At 33.2% G+C, this 18,821-nt stretch overlaps 3 protein-coding genes across 3 annotated transcripts; 1 reads left to right on the top strand and 2 right to left on the bottom strand.

Annotated features, from left to right (window-relative positions):
* Window positions 1-1,422: 1,422 nt before the first annotated feature.
* Window positions 1,423-4,056, bottom strand: LOC144546862 (uncharacterized). The gene is made up of 4 exons (XM_078295447.1): window positions 3,864-4,056; window positions 2,679-2,801; window positions 2,046-2,165; window positions 1,423-1,620 (listed from the first exon to the last, which is right to left on the bottom strand). Exons 1-4 carry the CDS (start codon window positions 3,898-3,900, stop codon window positions 1,556-1,558), a joined length of 345 nt encoding a protein of 114 aa, XP_078151573.1. The 5' UTR covers window positions 3,901-4,056; the 3' UTR covers window positions 1,423-1,555.
* Window positions 4,057-10,499: 6,443 nt separating this feature from the next.
* Window positions 10,500-13,539, top strand: LOC144546698 (ER lumen protein-retaining receptor A-like). The gene is made up of 6 exons (XM_078295233.1): window positions 10,500-10,797; window positions 11,126-11,391; window positions 12,207-12,322; window positions 12,527-12,600; window positions 12,901-12,964; window positions 13,260-13,539. Exons 1-6 carry the CDS (start codon window positions 10,707-10,709, stop codon window positions 13,294-13,296), a joined length of 648 nt encoding a protein of 215 aa, XP_078151359.1. The 5' UTR covers window positions 10,500-10,706; the 3' UTR covers window positions 13,297-13,539.
* Window positions 13,540-13,885: 346 nt separating this feature from the next.
* Window positions 13,886-16,778, bottom strand: LOC144546697 (pathogenesis-related family protein). The gene is made up of 4 exons (XM_078295232.1): window positions 16,565-16,778; window positions 15,277-15,427; window positions 14,328-14,617; window positions 13,886-14,169 (listed from the first exon to the last, which is right to left on the bottom strand). The coding sequence occupies exons 1-4, from the start codon at window positions 16,691-16,693 to the stop codon at window positions 14,026-14,028; spliced, it is 714 nt and encodes a 237-aa protein (XP_078151358.1). The 5' UTR covers window positions 16,694-16,778; the 3' UTR covers window positions 13,886-14,025.
* Between the last annotated feature and the right edge of the window lie 2,043 nt (window positions 16,779-18,821).

Below are 18,821 nucleotides of genomic sequence, written 5' to 3'. Positions count from 1 at the left end.
AGACCTTTTTACCCAGACCGAATGCTTATTTCATGCCTCCAACGGTTTTATTTTGATTTTTAAGTTTTAAATTTTGAATTATTAAAGTTTTAAAAAATGGAGGCATTTGAACCCTCCTCTTTATTTAATAGGATGATTATGCTATGTTATTATAATTTTCTATAATTAAATAACAAGGTTCTAAAAGATATTTTATTATAATATAGATTAATTAGTGAATATTTTTGTTTACTAAAAGTAGTAACTAGTATATTTCCATACTCTTGTTGATCGGAAGATTTTAATTTTTTTTTTTTTTACAAGAAACATAATAGATGCATATTTTAATTTACTAGAGAACTACTTTAATAATTAACAAGAAACATAATAGGGGAATAGGACAACTAAAATTAAATATGGTGGGTTAAAAGTCTTCAACTATTAAGATTAGACTGGATATTTTATAGGACAAGAGGAGACTAAAAATACTAAAATCCGAAACATGCGATCAAAACGGGTCAACACATCCAACGGTCTTGAGCATATAAAATAACCTACTGATGCCATATGATACCAGCTGCCCCTTATTTACTGTAACAAATCAAATTACAGAATGTCGGATCATTACAACTAGCGTCAATCAAAAACGAACAGAACCTATTAGAAACTAATAGAAAGTATATTCAACCTCAGCAAGAAAAACAAGGAAAAGCAGACATCACAGCCTACCTTTCTCAGCAATTCTAGCAAATCAACCCACTTGGCACTAGTCCCAGTATGTGAACAGTACTGACGCTCATAATTGATTTCTAGTACACAATATTACCAAGTCATTCAAAAAAGAGTGTCATATTGCCATTCTCCAACAATTTTACATAGGAAAGTTGCAGATAGCAGCAGCTCAGTGTTAGTCAGATGGCCTGCTTCACAAGGGAATAAAAAACCGAGGATTTTTTTTTTTTAAATTAAAGTGAAGAAATTCAAAGCATGCACAGAAGACTACAAATCCAGAACCAAAGATACCTAACATACTGGCAAGAAATTTGTGGATCTCCAATGATTTGTAGAACGTTAAGAAAATTAATTTTGGTAGGAAAGAGAGAGAACAATTTCAGCATATACATTCACCAGATTAGAGAATTTGAAGATGCAGCTCAAGTTAAGAGAGAGAGAGAGAAGCACATATTATACTATTTTCTTTATTTTTTTCTTTTGAGAAAGTGGCCGAGGTTGCCAAGTACACAACTCCCTCTCCCTCTCTCTTGAAAAGAAGGCAGTAGCTGCCTTTTGCATTGAGAGAGAGAGAGAGAGAGAGAGAGAGAGTTGTGTATTTCCTTGACAGCCTCGGTCAATTTCCCAAAATTAATGAAGACATTTGTGAATCAAATGATGCTCTCTCTCACACATGCACACAGCCAATCTGAGAACTTTAGAATCAAATGATGCTCTAGAAACAAAAAATTATATATGAAGACATTCACTTGAAGTCATATCTAGAATACAAAACACAGAATAAGAGAGAACACAATTCAAATTTACATACTTTTTACACTACAGCCCCAATTGTTCCAGCCTTTTATGAATCTCTAATCAAATTTGTTGGCTCGCTCAAAACAAACTTCGGAAGCTCATATTTGTTACCTACATAATAGTTTTAAATAAAAGTTTAATTAACTAACCAGTCCTCAATAAAACAAAAAAATATAATAAGCATGTAACCTAAAAAGAAATCAGTTGCTATCAGCCATGTACTGGATGTTGTGGAGCAACAATAGTTTCTTAGCAGTTAATCTTTGATTCAATCTCTTTTGGCTTTATGGTTTAGATGCTATGTAGGGACCAAAGTCAGAGTAAGGCTTATAAATCAAGATCTACCCAATAGAGCTCTCTACCAGTAGAGGTACATATAAAGGTACCAAGACCAAGCTACCCATACAGAAGTACCAGTCTATGCTCGTCAGCCAGGTCGAAATTGTAATTGTTCATATAATATAAATAATTTCTGTATTGTTTGTCCATGAAAAGAAATAATAACAGAATCACGAGGTTTTGGTAAATTAGGATACCTAAAGCATCGTAACAAAGTGACAAATCAGGATTGGAAACAATGATTCCAGCACTATCAATTATTGTTTGCGCAAGGCTCAACTCAGCCTCTGTTGCAGCTTTAAGTGCATCCCATATCTCTAAACAACACACAACCAAAAAAAAAGAAAACAGACAACAAAAGGTAATTAGAATGTTTTCTTTTCCACTAATACAATGCAAGGTTATCCAAATTGGTTACATCTAAGTAACAATCACGGCTCAAAATACTGCATATTCGCACTGTACAGTAAAGCCTAAGACCAGATTAGCTATGAGACATAATTTATCTACAATTTTGAGGTGGTAATTATGCAATTTATATAAACATTATTATTTATGTTTTTAATTGTGTTAAGTAGGAGATCGTGACATGTTCCAGCACATTTGAGTCAATACAGCAATAAAACTGATCGGCCATGAGACTTAATTTATCTACAATTTTGAGGTGGTATTTATGCAGTTTATATAAATTCTATTATTTATGTTTGAATTGTGTTAAGCATGAAACCATGAAATTTTCCAGCACATTTGAGTCAAAACAGCAATAAAGAACAGGATGGTACCAGTCTTGACAATTTAAATTTAAAACTTTTTGAATAATAAATAGAAACCTTTGCGACCACCATAGTGAGGAGAAGTGTCCCAGAATTCATCTCGCATTTGCCTCAGCTGTTCTATCGTTATTGCTTCTGTGTGCTTCCATGGCTTAGGCTTCCTCAATTTCTTTCCAGTCTCTTGAATTATACAAATTGCAGGGTTATAAACAAACAAATGGCAAATAAAAGAAAAGGGTCATATGAGCTCTTATTAATATATGTCACTTCCAACCCCTCCCCTTCTCTTGTCTAGAAAGAGAACCCAAAAAAGAACTGATTTCACCTTACTAGTTGAGAGAAAAAGAGTGGATGGAGGGGGTTACTTTAGGTATTATTTGAAAAGAATATGCTGGTAAAAAGTAATATAATGTACGTTTTATTTACTATGTTTGTAGACAAGTGCAACATGTTTGAATCATTTATTAGATTTTCATTTGCTGGGTTTGCGTGACAATTTAGACTTTGGAGGTTTCATAAATATTGAAAGGGAGAGCGGTCAAAAGAACCATAAATTACTTGCCCATACTACAATGCCCGCAGCTGCAACCAGCACAAGTTTACCGAAAAAGCTAATTAAATAGCATCCACAAACTCTATTATTCTCATTACATTTATTTCTTTCTTCTTTTTCCTTTATTTTTCATACAAGAGAAATTAACAACACATAACCTCTAGTTGCCCCAAATCAAATCAAAAAAGCATAACCACTTGCTTGTAATATAATAAGCACTTGTAAAAATTTCATATGGAACTGCTAACCACAACATGTCAACTATTCATAGAAACGTCACCTCTGCATCAAAGCTAAAACAGCAATCTTATCCTACTGAAATTGCTTATGATAATGACCTTTCTTCTACTGCATATCTCATAAAATATTCACATATCAGATTGCACAAGTAATTTAGCATCATTAGTCAGACACTGATGAATTCGGTCCCACACTGTACTATGTTAGATAATCTCTACAGTTATAATTATCAATCTCGTAAAGCAAAATCTTCGAATTGCTTACTGTCTTCGCAATTCCAGATCTAAACCGACGAAATTGTAAAATCACTTAAAACGAATTGAAAGCAAAAAAAAAAACAAAATTAACTGAAAGATCTTTAATTGAACAATAGTAGGTTCAAAAACAAAACAAAAAATCCAAAATTTTCCCAAATCGGATTAAAACTCTGAAATAAAGAAGAAAGTCACCTTCTGCGCCACTAGGCGTGGATCCAGCGCACCCCATCAAGGCGTCGCGGCCTCTGTTTCTCGCGCGACAAATGAAATGGATAAATTGTACGTCGTAAATCTCTCTATAGAGGGAGAGTGTGAAGAACGGATCGCTCAGTACCTGTAAGGTCAATAGTACAGAGAAAAAGGGGATGTTAAAGTCTCTAGTGATAGAATGGAGCTTGCTCGTTAATTAATAATAAATACACGGGATTAGGAATAATTACTGTTCGCCTGTGCCAATATCTCTTGACTTTTTCGTGTAGCAAGTTATAAAGTGGGGCCTTAGTTGTCATCAGTAGACTTCTACGCAAAACGTTACAAAAAAGTGCCATAAGAGATTTTTTCTATTATGAGTTGAGCTCGCTTTTACTGTAAATAAATAAATCCAAACCGGGGCGGAGAGGATCCAATGCAACCAGATTTCTTGTGGACTCGACCGCCATGTAGAAAAATTATTTCGTGAGGTGAGAATGCTTAAATTGCTAATTGAGTCGGAATTATTTCACAAATGTCAATCACAAAACGGTGTTGAATTATTTCTAAGCCTGTATACTTAATAAAAGTGTGATTGAGAATTAGTATTTTCAACTCTCATTTTCCATTATTATTTTCTGTTGTATCCGCACATAATATCAATCGAACTATCATTCATTTATACCTGAGAATAATTAAACAATAGAGATTATACAATTGCTCATGCAACCGACTAAAATATAATGACAAATGGTAAAACAACAATTTTCTATTGAAATTGAAAATGTCATACAAAAATCGGCATATGAATTTCTACCATCCACATGGTGAAGTTTGCACATTTACTCCACCTATAATTAGAGGACTTGGATTGTCTCTAATTTTTTTTTTTTATTTCTATCATATTTTTCTAGCATTTTTTTTTATTTCTATCAATTTTTAGATCAAATATAATTCTATTTTGAAGATGTTTATCTCGTTATCTAAATTAAAAAAACATTCACTATACTAATAATAGTCTAGTGATTATTGGGACCCTCTATTAAGAAATATTGTTTGTTGTTATTTAAATATATGTGTAGCATTGTATAATATATTTATATTTCCTAATAAAAGTAGTTCGCTTTTTACTATGGTTAGGACTGCAATTGCTTTCTGAACAAAAGCTGCATTTTTTTTAATTAGTGTTATTAATTTGATGTATATCTAAATCCAATTGCTTCTAAGCTGAGCATCTAGTATATTAATATGTCTAAAAGCTCAAATTTATCTATTTTTTTAGAGAAAAGTATAGGTCCGATGACTATTGGTAGTTTCCCATGGGCTTTAAGATTTGTATTCGTCTTGCTATGAGATTCATGTACCTTGTTCTGAGATTTCTGTACACAAATTTTAAAGCACATCACGGACCGAGCCAATTTGTTGTCACCTCTTACGCACCAGTGACAACAGTTGCATCTCTATTAGTATCCACACGAAGAGGTTGATAAACTATTGTAATTCAGTATACTAGTACTGAACTGACAGCTCCTTTTTTTCTCCTTTTCTCTCTCGTTTTCTGAAAATAAGTGAACATAATGGCTGACCAAAAACTGAACTGTTATTACATATTTATAATAGTATGCACCAGTTCGTTTGAGCATGTTCATTGGCATCAATTCGTTTGAGCTTTTTCAGAAGATCCTGATGAAACATATCAGATCATATGAGAGTCGAAATTCAGACCCAGCCCAATAAGACTTGATCCATATTATAACTTTATAATTAACTATTAATATGGCTCAAAATATTCTAGCACATTTTTAACAACATGAACTATTTACTTTTGTATGGCAATGCATATGTATTTGCAATATTTTATATTACTTTCAAACGTCATCCAATGCCATTTGAAAAAAAAAATTGATAGAATCTACTAAGTACATATATTTGACACATAAAAATTATTTATATTTGCATGATGAGGAATAAATATTTGTGCGACGATGTTTAGATACTTGCACGACGAGATATAAATATTTGTGCGATGAAGAATCCGAAAGCATTTAAATATATATTTTATTTGAAAAAAAATAATCGTATCATAGAAGACGTTCATAATTTTAGATTCGCAAAATTCCTCACAAATCGTCAAAAATATGAGTGAGATTAAACGGAAAAAAAAATTCACTTGTAAAATATGATTCTAATAAAATAGTTAGTGTGGTTCCACGTATTTAGACTTCCAACGTTTGGATATTTACCTAGGATAAGTATTATCAGCTTCCATATTATTATATACTAAAATTCAGTGTTGTAAATAACGGTATGCGGTCGTCGGACGGATAGGGTACCGTCAAGCGATTAATTGGGAATAATCGGGAATAATAGAAAATAATCGGTCAATTAGTCAGAAAAATTCATAATAGTTTGGTCACTGCCAACAACTAATCGGCCTAAACAAACGTTTTTTCCAACACTGCTAAAACTAATTATTTGAGGCAATTGGACTAACTATTGAACTATCTTTAACTGACCCAACTTCAACTTTGATGACTGGGTGTTTAACACTGGGAAGGAAATAATTAGGGTGCTGAGGGTTCAAATGCCTTTATTTTTGGTGCCTTCATTTTTAAAAAATTTAACAACTAAAAATTTAAAACTTAAAAGTCAAAATAAAACTGTTAGATATGATCTATATCATTTTTATCTATGCACATGTGAAATATTACGACATTTGGACTTTGTTTTGGTTGTCGTCAAGAGATTGTAAAAAAAATGTACTAATGTGGATAATTTGTAGACGTTGATTTTTCAACTTATTAATTCACATAAAAACAAAATTGAAATGTGATAATATTTTATGAGTATATAGAGAAAATAACATAGATCACATCTAATGGTTTTATTTTGACATTTATAACTTAAATTTTAAGTCATTTAAGTTTTTAAAAAGGGGAAATTGGTTATTTACCACTCCAAAATCTTAAATTTGAAAAATGCTACTCCGAAATTAGAAAATTATCCTAATATCACTCTAAACTTAATTAATTTTAAATTTTGCTACTCCAAATAATTGATGACTAAAATGTTCTTCCATCCGACTCTCTTCATACCCGCCCATAGTAAAATTTTGGTTTTGTGAACTTGAATTAGGTGGTGTGTGGGAAACGAGCTGGGGCTTTTACATGCTTGCTGGATGAAATAGATAGGTACGGGCCACACAAATCCTTGAAGGATGATCTACGACCTGATTTTAAAGTCTCATCTCTTGTTGAGGTTTTCACCATTCTGGAATCTCATTTTGATCTTGTGCCAGAACAGGCTCAAGCAGTTTAAATACATTTTTTTTTAGTTCGAATTTAGTTTAGAATGAATCGGCTCCATTCTCAACTGCTTTGGAGTTGCCTGTAAATTTTATCTTTGGCTAACAATAAGCAATGGCACGATTAATTTTCCTTTTCACTTGTTTTCTCAAGTTCTGCATCAAATCGTGGACTGCATTTGTTTTGTTCTTCGCTGCAAAATCTTAAAAATATCTCATTTGCTCTTGCAAAATAAGATACTTCGGTGATGTTTGTTTCTATGTAAATGCATCCCTTTTGCAACAAGCCCCAGCTCGGCCATGAAGAGAGTCGGATGGAGAGAAAAAGTCTATGGGAAGATATTTTAGTTGTTAATTATTTGAAGTGACAAAATTAAAAATTAATTAAGGTTAGAGTGGTATTAGAATGATTTCTAATTTCCGGGTGGTATTTTTCAAATTTTAAGATTTTAGAGTAACAAATAACCAATTTTTTTCTTTTAAAAATGGAGGTATGATAGAAACACAAAAAAATAGAGGCATTTGAACCCCTCCTCTTTATATATATAACGTAAATGCATCCGACTAGCTAGTAGCATATATTTTTGACTTAAGTTACAAAACTGTGGACTACAATTGGTTCTAGAATGTTTATTTCTAGACTAAATTTTGCTTATTTTTTCTTTATTAAATAAGATTTTGTCTAGCACTCTAAAAATGGCTCTATTCAAAATTTCATTTACATAGACCAAGATTTTCGAAATTTTTATTTATACCATATTTAAAAAAAAAAACCAAAATATTCTTGTTTGGCCATAATTTCATAATTACCCAGGCTACAAATTAGCTGTGCGGCTCCAATTTTGAAGGATGCATAGCCAATCTGCGATCCTATCCATGAGATTGCAGAACCAATCGGCGGTCCAAGGGACCGCACAACCAATCTGCATCCCCTAGGGTATATAAAGGGGGCCGTTGGTGCTCTTCCCATTTGTCTCATTTGAAACTTTTCAATCCCTTCGAGCTCGGATAAGTTTTCTTCTTCTCTTATTTTTTCAAATTTTAGTTTAGTTTAGTAATTAGGTTTAGATTTAGGGTTTAGGATTAGGATTAGGATTTAGGTAATTTTATTTAGGATTACCAAATTTAATTTAGTATTAAGTAATTTATTTTAGGATTAGAACCAAAATTAACTGGAATATGACCATAATAATTGTTTATGTTCTAATTCGACCAAAATTAATATTTAAACACGAGGAGGGTTCCAATGCCTCATTTTTTTATACCTCATCATATCTCATATTTTATATCTTCATTTTCTTCATATTCAAAGTCTAAATTGTCGATCCGAACCGTTCAACATGATATCCATACTAAAATATGGTTAGGGATGAAATTTTATAATTTTTTAAATTTTTTTACTATTTTTTAAGATGGGTAGAAAATCAATGTTTTTTGAACGGTTCAAAAACAGTGATTTTGTACCGATCTTAAAAAATAGCAAAAAAATTCCAAAAAAATATAAAATTTCATCTCCATGCATATTTTAGTATAAATATTTTGTTGAACGGTTCGGATCGACAATTTGAACTTTGAAAACGAAAATATAAAATATGAGGTATGAAAAAAAATGAGGCATTGGAACCCTCCTCTTTAAACATAGGGCGTTTTACTAAAAATTGTTTGACCAAAATTGATTAACCAAAATTGATTAACCAAAAATTGTTTGACTAAAACTAATTGTTTGACCAAAATTGCCCAATATCAATAACAAAAATTAACAAACATGTAGAAATATACTGTCTTTCAGTATGGATGTACCATCTTCTAGTAGATGTAGACAACATATAGCCACTCTGTACGAGATGTCCTAGTACATCGATGATGCTATGGCTAGTGTTCCGGGGATCTGGAGTTGCACTGATAGGGTCAGCGACTTTATGTGGTATCCAAACTCGGAGCACAGGATTTTAGAGGCTGCTACTGGGGTAAATTTTAAATTGATAATATTTATTAAAAAAATAATAATGTTATTTTTTTCCCTTGAAAATTGACCGAATATGTTGAATACTTAAATGTAGGGTTTGGATGCTTGTACAAGTCATCACAACCGCATGTCGCTCCCCTATCAAACTGTGTACGGAGGGACATTGCGTGCGATGGGGCTGTACCAGTTATCACATATGACCGAGGAGATATTTGACGAGGGATTGTGTTTTAGTCTGATCGAGAGATGGCGTCTCGAGACACACCTTTCATCTTCCCCCTGTCAAGATGACAGTCACCTTATAGGACGTCGATTGTCAGTAGGGTATGACTATTATTGGGTAGCCTGTTGATAACACCAATTTATATAGCGAAAATCACTACTTTTTAATATGAAAAATGGTAGAAAAGTGTATGCAAAGTATCTATTTTTTTCGAATTATTCACCGCAAACGTGTTTTTAGGCTATTTTGACAGGTTTTGGAGAAAGTTGCAAATTTAGGCCGAAAACAGAGCAAAAATGTCATATTTAGACCAATTCTGAAGGTAGAGTCAAATTAGGGTATCACATGGAGTATGTAAATACCTTACACGAAGTGCACAACATGCAACATGATGCAATACTGAAAATTCAGCTAAGTCAAACTGCCGTACGGTATAACCTATATCAAATTGGCTGTTCAGTCTTTGTGGTTTTTGTTAAAAAAAAGTAATAATTTTAGTTTAGTAAAAATCAATTTCCTAATTATGGTTTATAAAAAAAATTCTCATTTCTCGAACTATAAAATACAGTGGTCAAACACTCAAACAGAGTAAAAATTTAAACATGGCAATTTTAACTTTATGCAGCGCACGAACCTACAGTTGATGAGCTGTGTGAAGTCAAAACTGCTCTGTTAAATATTTTACCCCTCGAACGAGGAGTGCGTATCCTCTGAGATATCTCATATTTTGTGTGACCGACGTGTCCGGTGCCTATTCGGGGTCACGTAAGGGGCCCGTATTATATGAGCTTTGAGATTCGTGCATAACGTATTGCAACGGTTTAGATTTTCCAACAAGTCACGCAAAATATGAGATATCTCAGAGGATGTGAATCTCGAACGATAACCTGAAACGGATCGGAAGACTTCGGACCTACTTTCCCATTTGGAAATAAATCTGCTGTTACCATCTGTACCGTTGGTTTTCGCAGATATTCGTGTAAAGACTTTCTTCATTGAGATTCGAGCATGGAAAAGTTTGAACGATTGAGATTTGAATAACAGCAGATTTATTTCCTTCTCATTTACAATACTGATCTCGCACCGTCTGGAAATCCCTCGTGGATTCTCTCATAAGCTGCCACCTCATCAGTCTCTATCGCTCTCAAGTCTCAGCACATTGCGTTTCTTTCCATTTTCGTTACGAAAAGTGCAAAGCAATAGTCGATTGTTTTTCCATTTTTATTTCCATCTCTCTCCCAAGTCCGAATCGATCGATCTCGATCCGGCATTGGTAGTCTTCCTGTTGCTTCAGAGAAAGGATAGTCGATTTAGTAGTAGGAGGAGTAGGAGGAGGAGATCTAGGGTTTTAAGATGAATATCTTCAGATTCGCCGGAGACATGACGCATCTTTTTAGCGTCATAGTGCTTCTTCTCAAGATCTATGCCACCAAATCGTGCTCTGGTTCGTATTTCTTCAATTAAGCGCTATATCACTGTGAGGGATTCTAGTTCACTTTGAATAATCAGATAATTGGTTGTACTGGTGAAACTCTTACTGCTTCGTCAGTTTGATTGTTTTAGTAAATGTCAGTTACACACTTATCAGTCTTGTCCTTTTTTGTGAATAACTTCAAAAATGTGAAGCATATGAAGAAAATTTCTCTTCATCCTTCCAATTTAAGTCCTAAATTAAATTTACAAACGGTGCCAGCTTTTCATTGTTTGTAGAATTTGCAATAATACATTGTTAGTCTAATCTCTCTCTTTTTTTGTTTGATTTTTAAATCCAGGGGTCTCACTAAAAACTCAAGAGCTGTATGCGCTAGTGTTTGTCACGCGATATCTCGATCTCTTCACAGATTTCATATCTGTGTATAATACATTCATGAAAATAGTTTTTATTTTGAGCTCACTTGCTATTGTATGGTATATGAGAAAACATACGTTGGTGCGGCGCACTTATGACAAGGAGCTTGATACGTTTAGGCATTATATTTTGGTGGTAGTTAGCTTTGTGTTAGCGCTTTTATTTCACGACCGGCTCACAACAAAAGAGGTAAACTTGATTACTTAATTTTCAGTTTGAAATAGAAAATTTTAATTGTAGGTGGCTTAGACTTGGTATTAATTGTTCACCTTAAATTATTGTACTATTTTATACATGTACATTGAAAATTGTTATAAAATTCCTTAGTATAAATTGGAAGAGAAAAGTTCACATGGGGCAAATGCTGTTTAACTAATTAAATCTTCTGAATTTTTAAAATTGTCATCTATGACAACAAAAATATTTTATGGTTATTACAAATTTCATTTGAACCAGATCTTATAAATTGGAAGAGAAAAGTTCATACGGGGTAAATGCCGCTTAACTAATTAAATCTGTTGAATGTTTAATTTGTCAATATCTATTCCAACATAAAAAATTTCATGGTTATTACAAATTCCATTTGAACCATGTCTCAATCTTCTGACAAATTCAAATAGTTGTAATTTAGTTCAAAATCTTGTAAGGATAGTTTTTCTGGTACCTTGTTCAAAGAAACGCTATCCTCTGCGGAGTTTTTCCGTGCGGAGCTGTGCGGCGCTTTTAATCTGGTCCGTTCGTTTCGGATCGGACGGGCTGGATTAAGGGTTCACCAAATTTTGAGTTTTTTTAAAATTCGGGCAAGATCTGATCTGGTCCGTCCGATTCGAAACGAACGGACCAGATTAAAAGCTCCGCACGGAAAAACTCCGCAGAGGATACTTTCCCTTGTTCAAAGTGGATGAAGAATTTAGCATAGACAGCTTCTTACATTAAACAAATAAAAGCCCTCATTATGAATTACTGTACATTGTCTAATTTGGTGAAATTTGCATTACCAATAGGTGTTCTGGGCATTTTCTATATATCTAGAAGCAGTTGCTATTCTTCCCCAGTTGGTCCTTTTGCAAAGAAGTGGAAATGTTGACAATTTGACAGGCCAATATTGTCTCTTCCTTGGGTAAGATTTCACTAATATATACTATTTCATATTGTTCTTTCTGTTTTTTCATGTATCTATTATATTGAAAAAATGGTGAATAAAGCACGAAAAAGGCCCAAATTAGCTCCACAGCATATTGATAGAAAGTTTGAATTTGTTATAACTCTGTAATTAATTTTTTGCCTTTGGATTTGAGATGCTGATAACTAAATTCTGTGACAGTGCTTATCGTGCCTTCTATGTGCTAAATTGGATTTATCGCTACTTTACCGAGGGCCACTACTTTCGCTTGATTCGTAAGACAAATTATTTAATTCGCAATTTCATCAAAATTGAGTTAAATTAAGCCTTCATATATTTGAAAAAGATTTGAAGGAGCAAGTTCAGGATTCATTTCTGATAATACATAGTTACTTTTGTTTCAGTGTTCAACTGAATACCACTATAAAACCTCAAATATCATGCATAGTGCAGCAAAATGAGATGCTTTATGGCTGCACTTGTGATTTTTTGCATGATATCTTTGGTACTTAATTTCTGCTGGTATGATATGGGAAAGTTTTACCTAATGATGCTGACTCTTGATAATTGTACAGCTTGGATTGCGGGGCTTGTTCAAACTGCTTTGTATGCTGACTTTTTCTATTACTACTTTTTGAGGTAAAGCTAATACACAAGTTTCTTTTCTATTGAAGGACTACTCTTGTAAGGAAAAAAAAAAAGGACTACTATGCAATACTTTTAGTGAATATTTTGAACAGATTTTCCACACTAGATAATTTATCTTTAACGAAAATCTGTATGGGGTCTGTAATTGAGTTGAGGTTTATAGAGGCCTTTTAGCATTGGATATTCACCAAAGAAAACTCCATGAGAATAAAAATACCCAGAATACTAATAGCTTTTACCAGCTGATTATAAAGTACTTGGTTAATTCTTTCTTTATTTGTTGCAGTTGGAAGAACAATGCAAAGCTTCAATTACCTGCATGAATTCAGGTGTAAAACATAAAAAAGTGCAACCCTAGGATGAAATTTTAGGTAGTCCATGGGCATGATTTTTTTTTCTTTTTTTCTGTTTGCTTTTTAGCCTTTGGTGATTACCTTCTTTGTTACCCTTCTATTGGTTTTTACAAATTGAATGTATATCTCTATCATAGTTGTGAAATCTTTATGAAAACAACATTGGAACCTGAAATGTGGAATCATTGTCAAACAAAACGCAAAATTGGTTGAGTCTGATGGTTTAGATGTCTCACTTTATGTAGACATGTGCCTTATTTACTTCTTGGTTTTTCTATTCGTCTTCTCTTTATATGTCGCAAGTGCTTGAACTTAGACAAGTTATATTAATTGGAATGTTTAATGCAATTTTGTATTTTTAGTTGCTATGGTTAGTGGGTATTGCTGTGGTTGATAGTACATGACAAGATAACAGAGATGCCTTGGGCAGCATATATATTTGCCAGTATGTTCTGATATATTATTTGTGAGTTGTTGCACTGCCTATCTTTCTCATAATGGTTGTATTATGCATGAGAAATTAGTGTGCTCTCTTCCATTATCATACGAGATCATCATCGAGTACAGCTAGAACAAAATAACAACGATATCACATTGCAAGATTGTTATAACGAAACTTTATTTGGATAGTAAATCTGCTGAGAGTTCGATAATTATGTCTAACAAGTGACAGACTCTTATTAAGCTACACTGACACCATTACATAAAGGGACACCTTTGAGCGCTAGATGTATTTTGCTCTTCTTCAGTTGAGGCAAGCTTTGGGCCTTTAAGAAGCCCAGCCATAAATTCTCCTTGATCATAGTAAACCTCTACTGTTTCAGCCCTCAATTGGTCATCCACCTGAAAAAAAGAAGAAAAGTATTCAGACATTATTACATTGAACTTCATTATCTCACATTTCTAAATAGAACTTCGCTTCATGTTTTTGTATCTTTTCATTTCATATTTCATATCTGATACTTTTAATATAAATGACAATGGGATATGGGTTCTTTTACCTTGAGAATAGCAATTCCGATAAACTCAACCAGCTCTCCAGTTGGAGCGTGGTCTTTGAAGTTACCTTCCATGTGGCCCCAGTGCCGGAACTTGAATGCCACCACTGGTGGGCCCGAGTACACCTCCAGCACCTCCCATGCAAACCCGCGAGGAAATGCCGACCTAAAACCCTCGTGAGACGACTCAAACGTCTCATCCTTTGAGTTATAGTATCCTTTTGGACAGAGCTCATCTGGCATGGATGTTGCCAGCAGAGCGTTATAACTACCCAGAGATAGTGTTTCCTCGCCTGAAAATAAATTAGTACCATAGTTAATATGCATTATTATGTGGAGATGGGCTAATGTGCATCGCGAATTAAAATCCATGTTTTGATTCGTGTTAATGTTTCCGATTTCATAGTTCAAGCAATCGATTCGAACCGTTTCAACATGATCTCCATATTAACATGTGTTGGAGACCAAATTTTTATATTTTTTTAGAAACTTTTATTATTATTTTTTAGATCAGGTGCAAAATTGTTGTTTTCAGAATATTCTGGATCACTAAGAAATAACATTTTTGTATCTATCTAAAATGATAGTAAAATTTTTTGAAAAATGCAACATTTGGTCTCCAAGCGCAATTTATATGGAGATCAGGCTGAGCTGTTTGGATTAGATGTTTAGATCTTGAAATTGCAAAATATGGATGTGAATTAAAACAAGAGCTATAATTCGCGATGTACATTATTAGCCCACATATATGGAGATAATCACATAAATGTTGATAATTATAGATAAAAAAGAAAATACTTCTATAAAAAAAAAAAGTTAGGCCTAGTGCTGACTTCTAACTTGTGAAAAGTAAAAGAAATTGAGATGTTTCTTTAATTTTAACTCAAAATAATTTCAGTTCTGATATAAATAGAAGCATGCCAGCATCAATATACCAGCATAACATCCCTACCTGAGAGGGGCCGGCGGCCATTGACTGCGAGCGTGAATTTTTCACGATTGATGGATTTGAAGTCCGAGAGGCGCATCTTGTGTGAGAGTTCCATCTCCCATGTCTTTATCGCATTTTGTATCGTCTCTTCTAGAGAGCCCTTTGGCCATTCCTATCATAACAAAAAAAATGGAAATAAAAGGCATTTATGATTTGTAAATAGGAAAGAGCTTATGAAGTTTGGAAAGCAAATTTGATCCCATGTATCTTAAAATTTAGAAATTATTATAGGTTGAATCTGCCAGGATCACATTTAAGGAGGATAAGGTACGTAGTAAGACCAGATTAATTAAGTTCTTCTTTCTGAATTTTTATGAGGATGCTTCTTACAAAAATTTGAGTCGTTACTTCATGAATTATGCGTGTAATTACTTACAAATTGTAAAACTTAGTTTGTATATGATTAAGAGTTGAAAAAAAAATGCTTAGAAATTATTTTGGGATATATGCTCATTATTCAATAATCTATATTTTTTAGTCTCATAAGAAACAAACTATAAAAATACAAATTTCAAAGGATAGATCAGTGATAATGAGTTAGATGTGTAATGCATTGAAACCGATGGGATTCGCTTCAAAAGACGAGTTCAAATTGGTCAAACTAATTTACTTCACATACGACTTACGACTGATGTGTTTACATGTAAATTTTATAAAATTTGAATTAATTTAGTATAAAGCCAACTGGTCGAAATAAAAATGTGTATAAGCTAATTTTAATGTGTTTATTATTCATTATTTTTTAAACGCTTGAATTCATACTAAATAAATTTGAATATATATAAATATTGCATATAGAAGTATCAATCATAAAGTATAGACGGTTTCAACAGTTTGAGTTTATTGTTTGAAGTAAATGATTAAGTCCAATATGTTTTGGTGAGCTTATGAATCACTTATTCACTCTACAAATTAACTTTATCATCAGATAAATGGAGAGCGAGTATTTCAGCATTGAAATATATCAAACTTGAAGTTAGGAAGATACCTGTCCAATATATTAAGCAAAAATATATTTAATCAAACAAGAAAACAGTTTTTGCCTACGGGCTTACCTTAAAAAGCCACAAGAAAACAGTTGCAAATTTGGATAATTACCAGACGGATTGAATTTTGTTATAAAAACAAAAAAAGCGACAACAAAAATCCGATAAACAAGTCAAAATTTCACGCCATAGAAGAAATTCTGGCCAGAGAAGGTATAAAGTTTCCAAAAATTTAAACAAAATACATTCCATAAATCATATACCTTGGTCCTTTCTTGCTCAAAGAGTTGATTAACGAGATCATATTCCGGTGCACCGCCATGCCTCCACAGTGTATCCTTCTCTCCCTCTCCAACCAGGTACACTCGGTACTTATCTCCCCCCTCCTCCATTTTTCACAAAAGAATATCTTCTTATATATATTCTATTCTGGATAAAAGTTAAAATACGAAAGAGTATTAAGGGGAGATTTAAAGATACACATGGAGAAACCAAATTAGAAAGGCAATAAATCTTTTATAGTTAAGGTATTGCTCTTGATTAATTTAGACACCTTCCCTCTCAGGAAAGGAACATACACGTGTCGCTTTTGGCCACGTGTCGTCAGAATAGTGCCCGGCCCTCTGTGACGGATACGACCAATGATAATTAGAAAATAAATAGAAAACAGCGTGTCAGTTACACGTACTTGTGCGTGTGCCCGGGTGTCTATTCTGTATCAGTTATGGCTGGGCTGGCACCATATCTTTTGTCAATGCCTTGCCATGCACTGTCTCACTCTCAATTAATGTAGCCGAGCGTTTCACCTATAAACACAATTCACACTTAAGTAAAGGGACTGCTAGATGTACGCCGAGTGTACCTCCCCGTGCAAATTAAGGGACTGCTAGATGCCTTGCCATGCACTGTCTCAATGAATGTGTGGGGTTTTACTCCAGACGGATTCAGACTTTAATCTATGTGAGTCAAACAAATATATATTGAGCTATTGAGCATCAATTTTACAATATATATCCATAACATTTTATTTTGAACTACATAGAAATTCAATTCATGTATAAATACATAAATTTTAAAAAATTAGTAGGGATCGGACCATCATTCACTCCATCCATGCATGATTGATGGTTTGTCACTGAGATCCAACGCCCAACGGTTAAAATTGCTACCCAAAATTCATTCCCAAAAATTAAAAAAGTGTTCCCTATGCATCGTTCAATCTTGCGAATTGAGATTTAGCAGGGAAAAATGACTATAAAAAAAAAAGTCGCAAACAAACCACCCAAAACAAAGATCCGGATAATTCTAAATCAAAGTTTTTGTCTACTCTTGACTAATAGGCTGGCTCCACCGCTTTAAAGATTTGACGTTGATATAAAACATAGCAGCATTATTCGCCGAAATTTTTATTAATATCTAAAATTAATAAATAATTTCGAAATCTATCCAAACTGAAATTAAATTTCTGATTTTAGGTCAAATTATTGACTGAAATTAAATTTCTTATTTTAGGTCAAATTATTGAAAATTTATTTTCTGATTCTAGACAGTCCGAAACCAGAAATTAAATTTCCGATTTCAAGAGCTAAAGAATTAATCTCCAATTCTAATTTTTTTTTTAATTATAAACAAAGTTAAGTCTCAAAGCTTTGCATGCTGGGACACGTATGAACACTCTCAAAGCATTGGAAACATCAAACATCAAACATTGGAAGCAGAAGCACCGAAATTTTTATTTATAGCATAAAAAAATTAAACCAAAATATATTTGTTTGGTTCGAATTCGAAAATTATTTAGGTTGCAGATTGATTCTGTGGATTAAAATACTGAGATCTGCACAAATAATTTGCACAGTTTTAGACTGAGGTCTATAGATTGAATATGATGCTCCGACTTTTTTTTTTTTAAGAAGATTTATTAATAGAAAAACAAAAATATTGGCTTCTGTCAAGGATCAAGGCTGGGTCCGCATAAGGTACTGAAAAATCATCCCAAAAGCAATGATGGCATTTGAGTTTATGGCAGTAATTAATTAATATTTTTTTTTTTGATTTAAAGTCCGTAAGCAATTAGTTGTTGCTATCAAGGATCCAGTCAATTCAGTTGCACATAAATCAATATTTTTGACTTTTAGTTAATAAAATTTTTTTTAAAAAAAGAAAAAAAACAGAGAAAAAAGATGGGGCCGCAAATTGACTCTGCAGAGTCTTGGGCAGTGGAATGGTTGTGCAGACCTTTGTATTTGAGTTTGTGGAGCCAATCTACGGCCTAGGTAAATCTCAAATTCTGATCAAATTAAAGTGTTTTGGTTTATTTTTTATTTTTATGCTATAAATAAAAATTGCGGACAGAAGCATACTGGGACAAGTATTAATGAACACTCTCAAAATTTTGCAAGTCTGACACGTATTTAATTAAAAAAAAAGAAGCTTAGAACCGGAGATTAAATTTCCGGTAAGAATTGAGAATTGAATCTCTGACTTGAGACTGTCTAGAACTGGAAATTTTTTTTTTGATAA

The sequence above is a fragment of the Carex rostrata genome, chromosome 30, assembly GCF_964058835.1.
Source record: "Carex rostrata chromosome 30, lpCarRost1.2, whole genome shotgun sequence".
NCBI lineage: Eukaryota > Viridiplantae > Streptophyta > Magnoliopsida > Poales > Cyperaceae > Carex > Carex rostrata.
This window is presented reverse-complemented; position numbering and strand designations above follow the sequence as displayed.

Excerpts from the sequence above, each read along its gene's own strand:
- LOC144546697 (XM_078295232.1), bottom strand. The coding sequence starts at position 16,693 with ATGGAGGAGGGGGGAGATAAGTACCGAGTGTACCTGGTTGGAGAGGGA. Across the intron at positions 15,428-16,564 it reads TTGAGCAAGAAAGGACCAAG|GAATGGCCAAAGGGCTCTCT; the intron begins GTATATGATTTA and ends TTGTTATGATAG. Across the intron at positions 14,618-15,276 it reads TGGCCGCCGGCCCCTCTCAG|GCGAGGAAACACTATCTCTG; the intron begins GTAGGGATGTTA and ends ATTTATTTTCAG.
- LOC144546862 (XM_078295447.1), bottom strand. The coding sequence starts at position 3,900 with ATGGGGTGCGCTGGATCCACGCCTAGTGGCGCAGAAG. Across the intron at positions 2,166-2,678 it reads TCACTATGGTGGTCGCAAAG|AGATATGGGATGCACTTAAA; the intron begins GTTTCTATTTAT and ends TGTGTTGTTTAG. Across the intron at positions 1,621-2,045 it reads ACTTTGTTACGATGCTTTAG|GTAACAAATATGAGCTTCCG; the intron begins GTATCCTAATTT and ends ACTATTATGTAG.
- LOC144546698 (XM_078295233.1), top strand. The coding sequence starts at position 10,707 with ATGAATATCTTCAGATTCGCCGGAGACATGACGCATCTTTTTAGCGTC. Across the intron at positions 10,798-11,125 it reads TGCCACCAAATCGTGCTCTG|GGGTCTCACTAAAAACTCAA; the intron begins GTTCGTATTTCT and ends TTTTAAATCCAG. Across the intron at positions 12,323-12,526 it reads CAATATTGTCTCTTCCTTGG|TGCTTATCGTGCCTTCTATG; the intron begins GTAAGATTTCAC and ends ATTCTGTGACAG.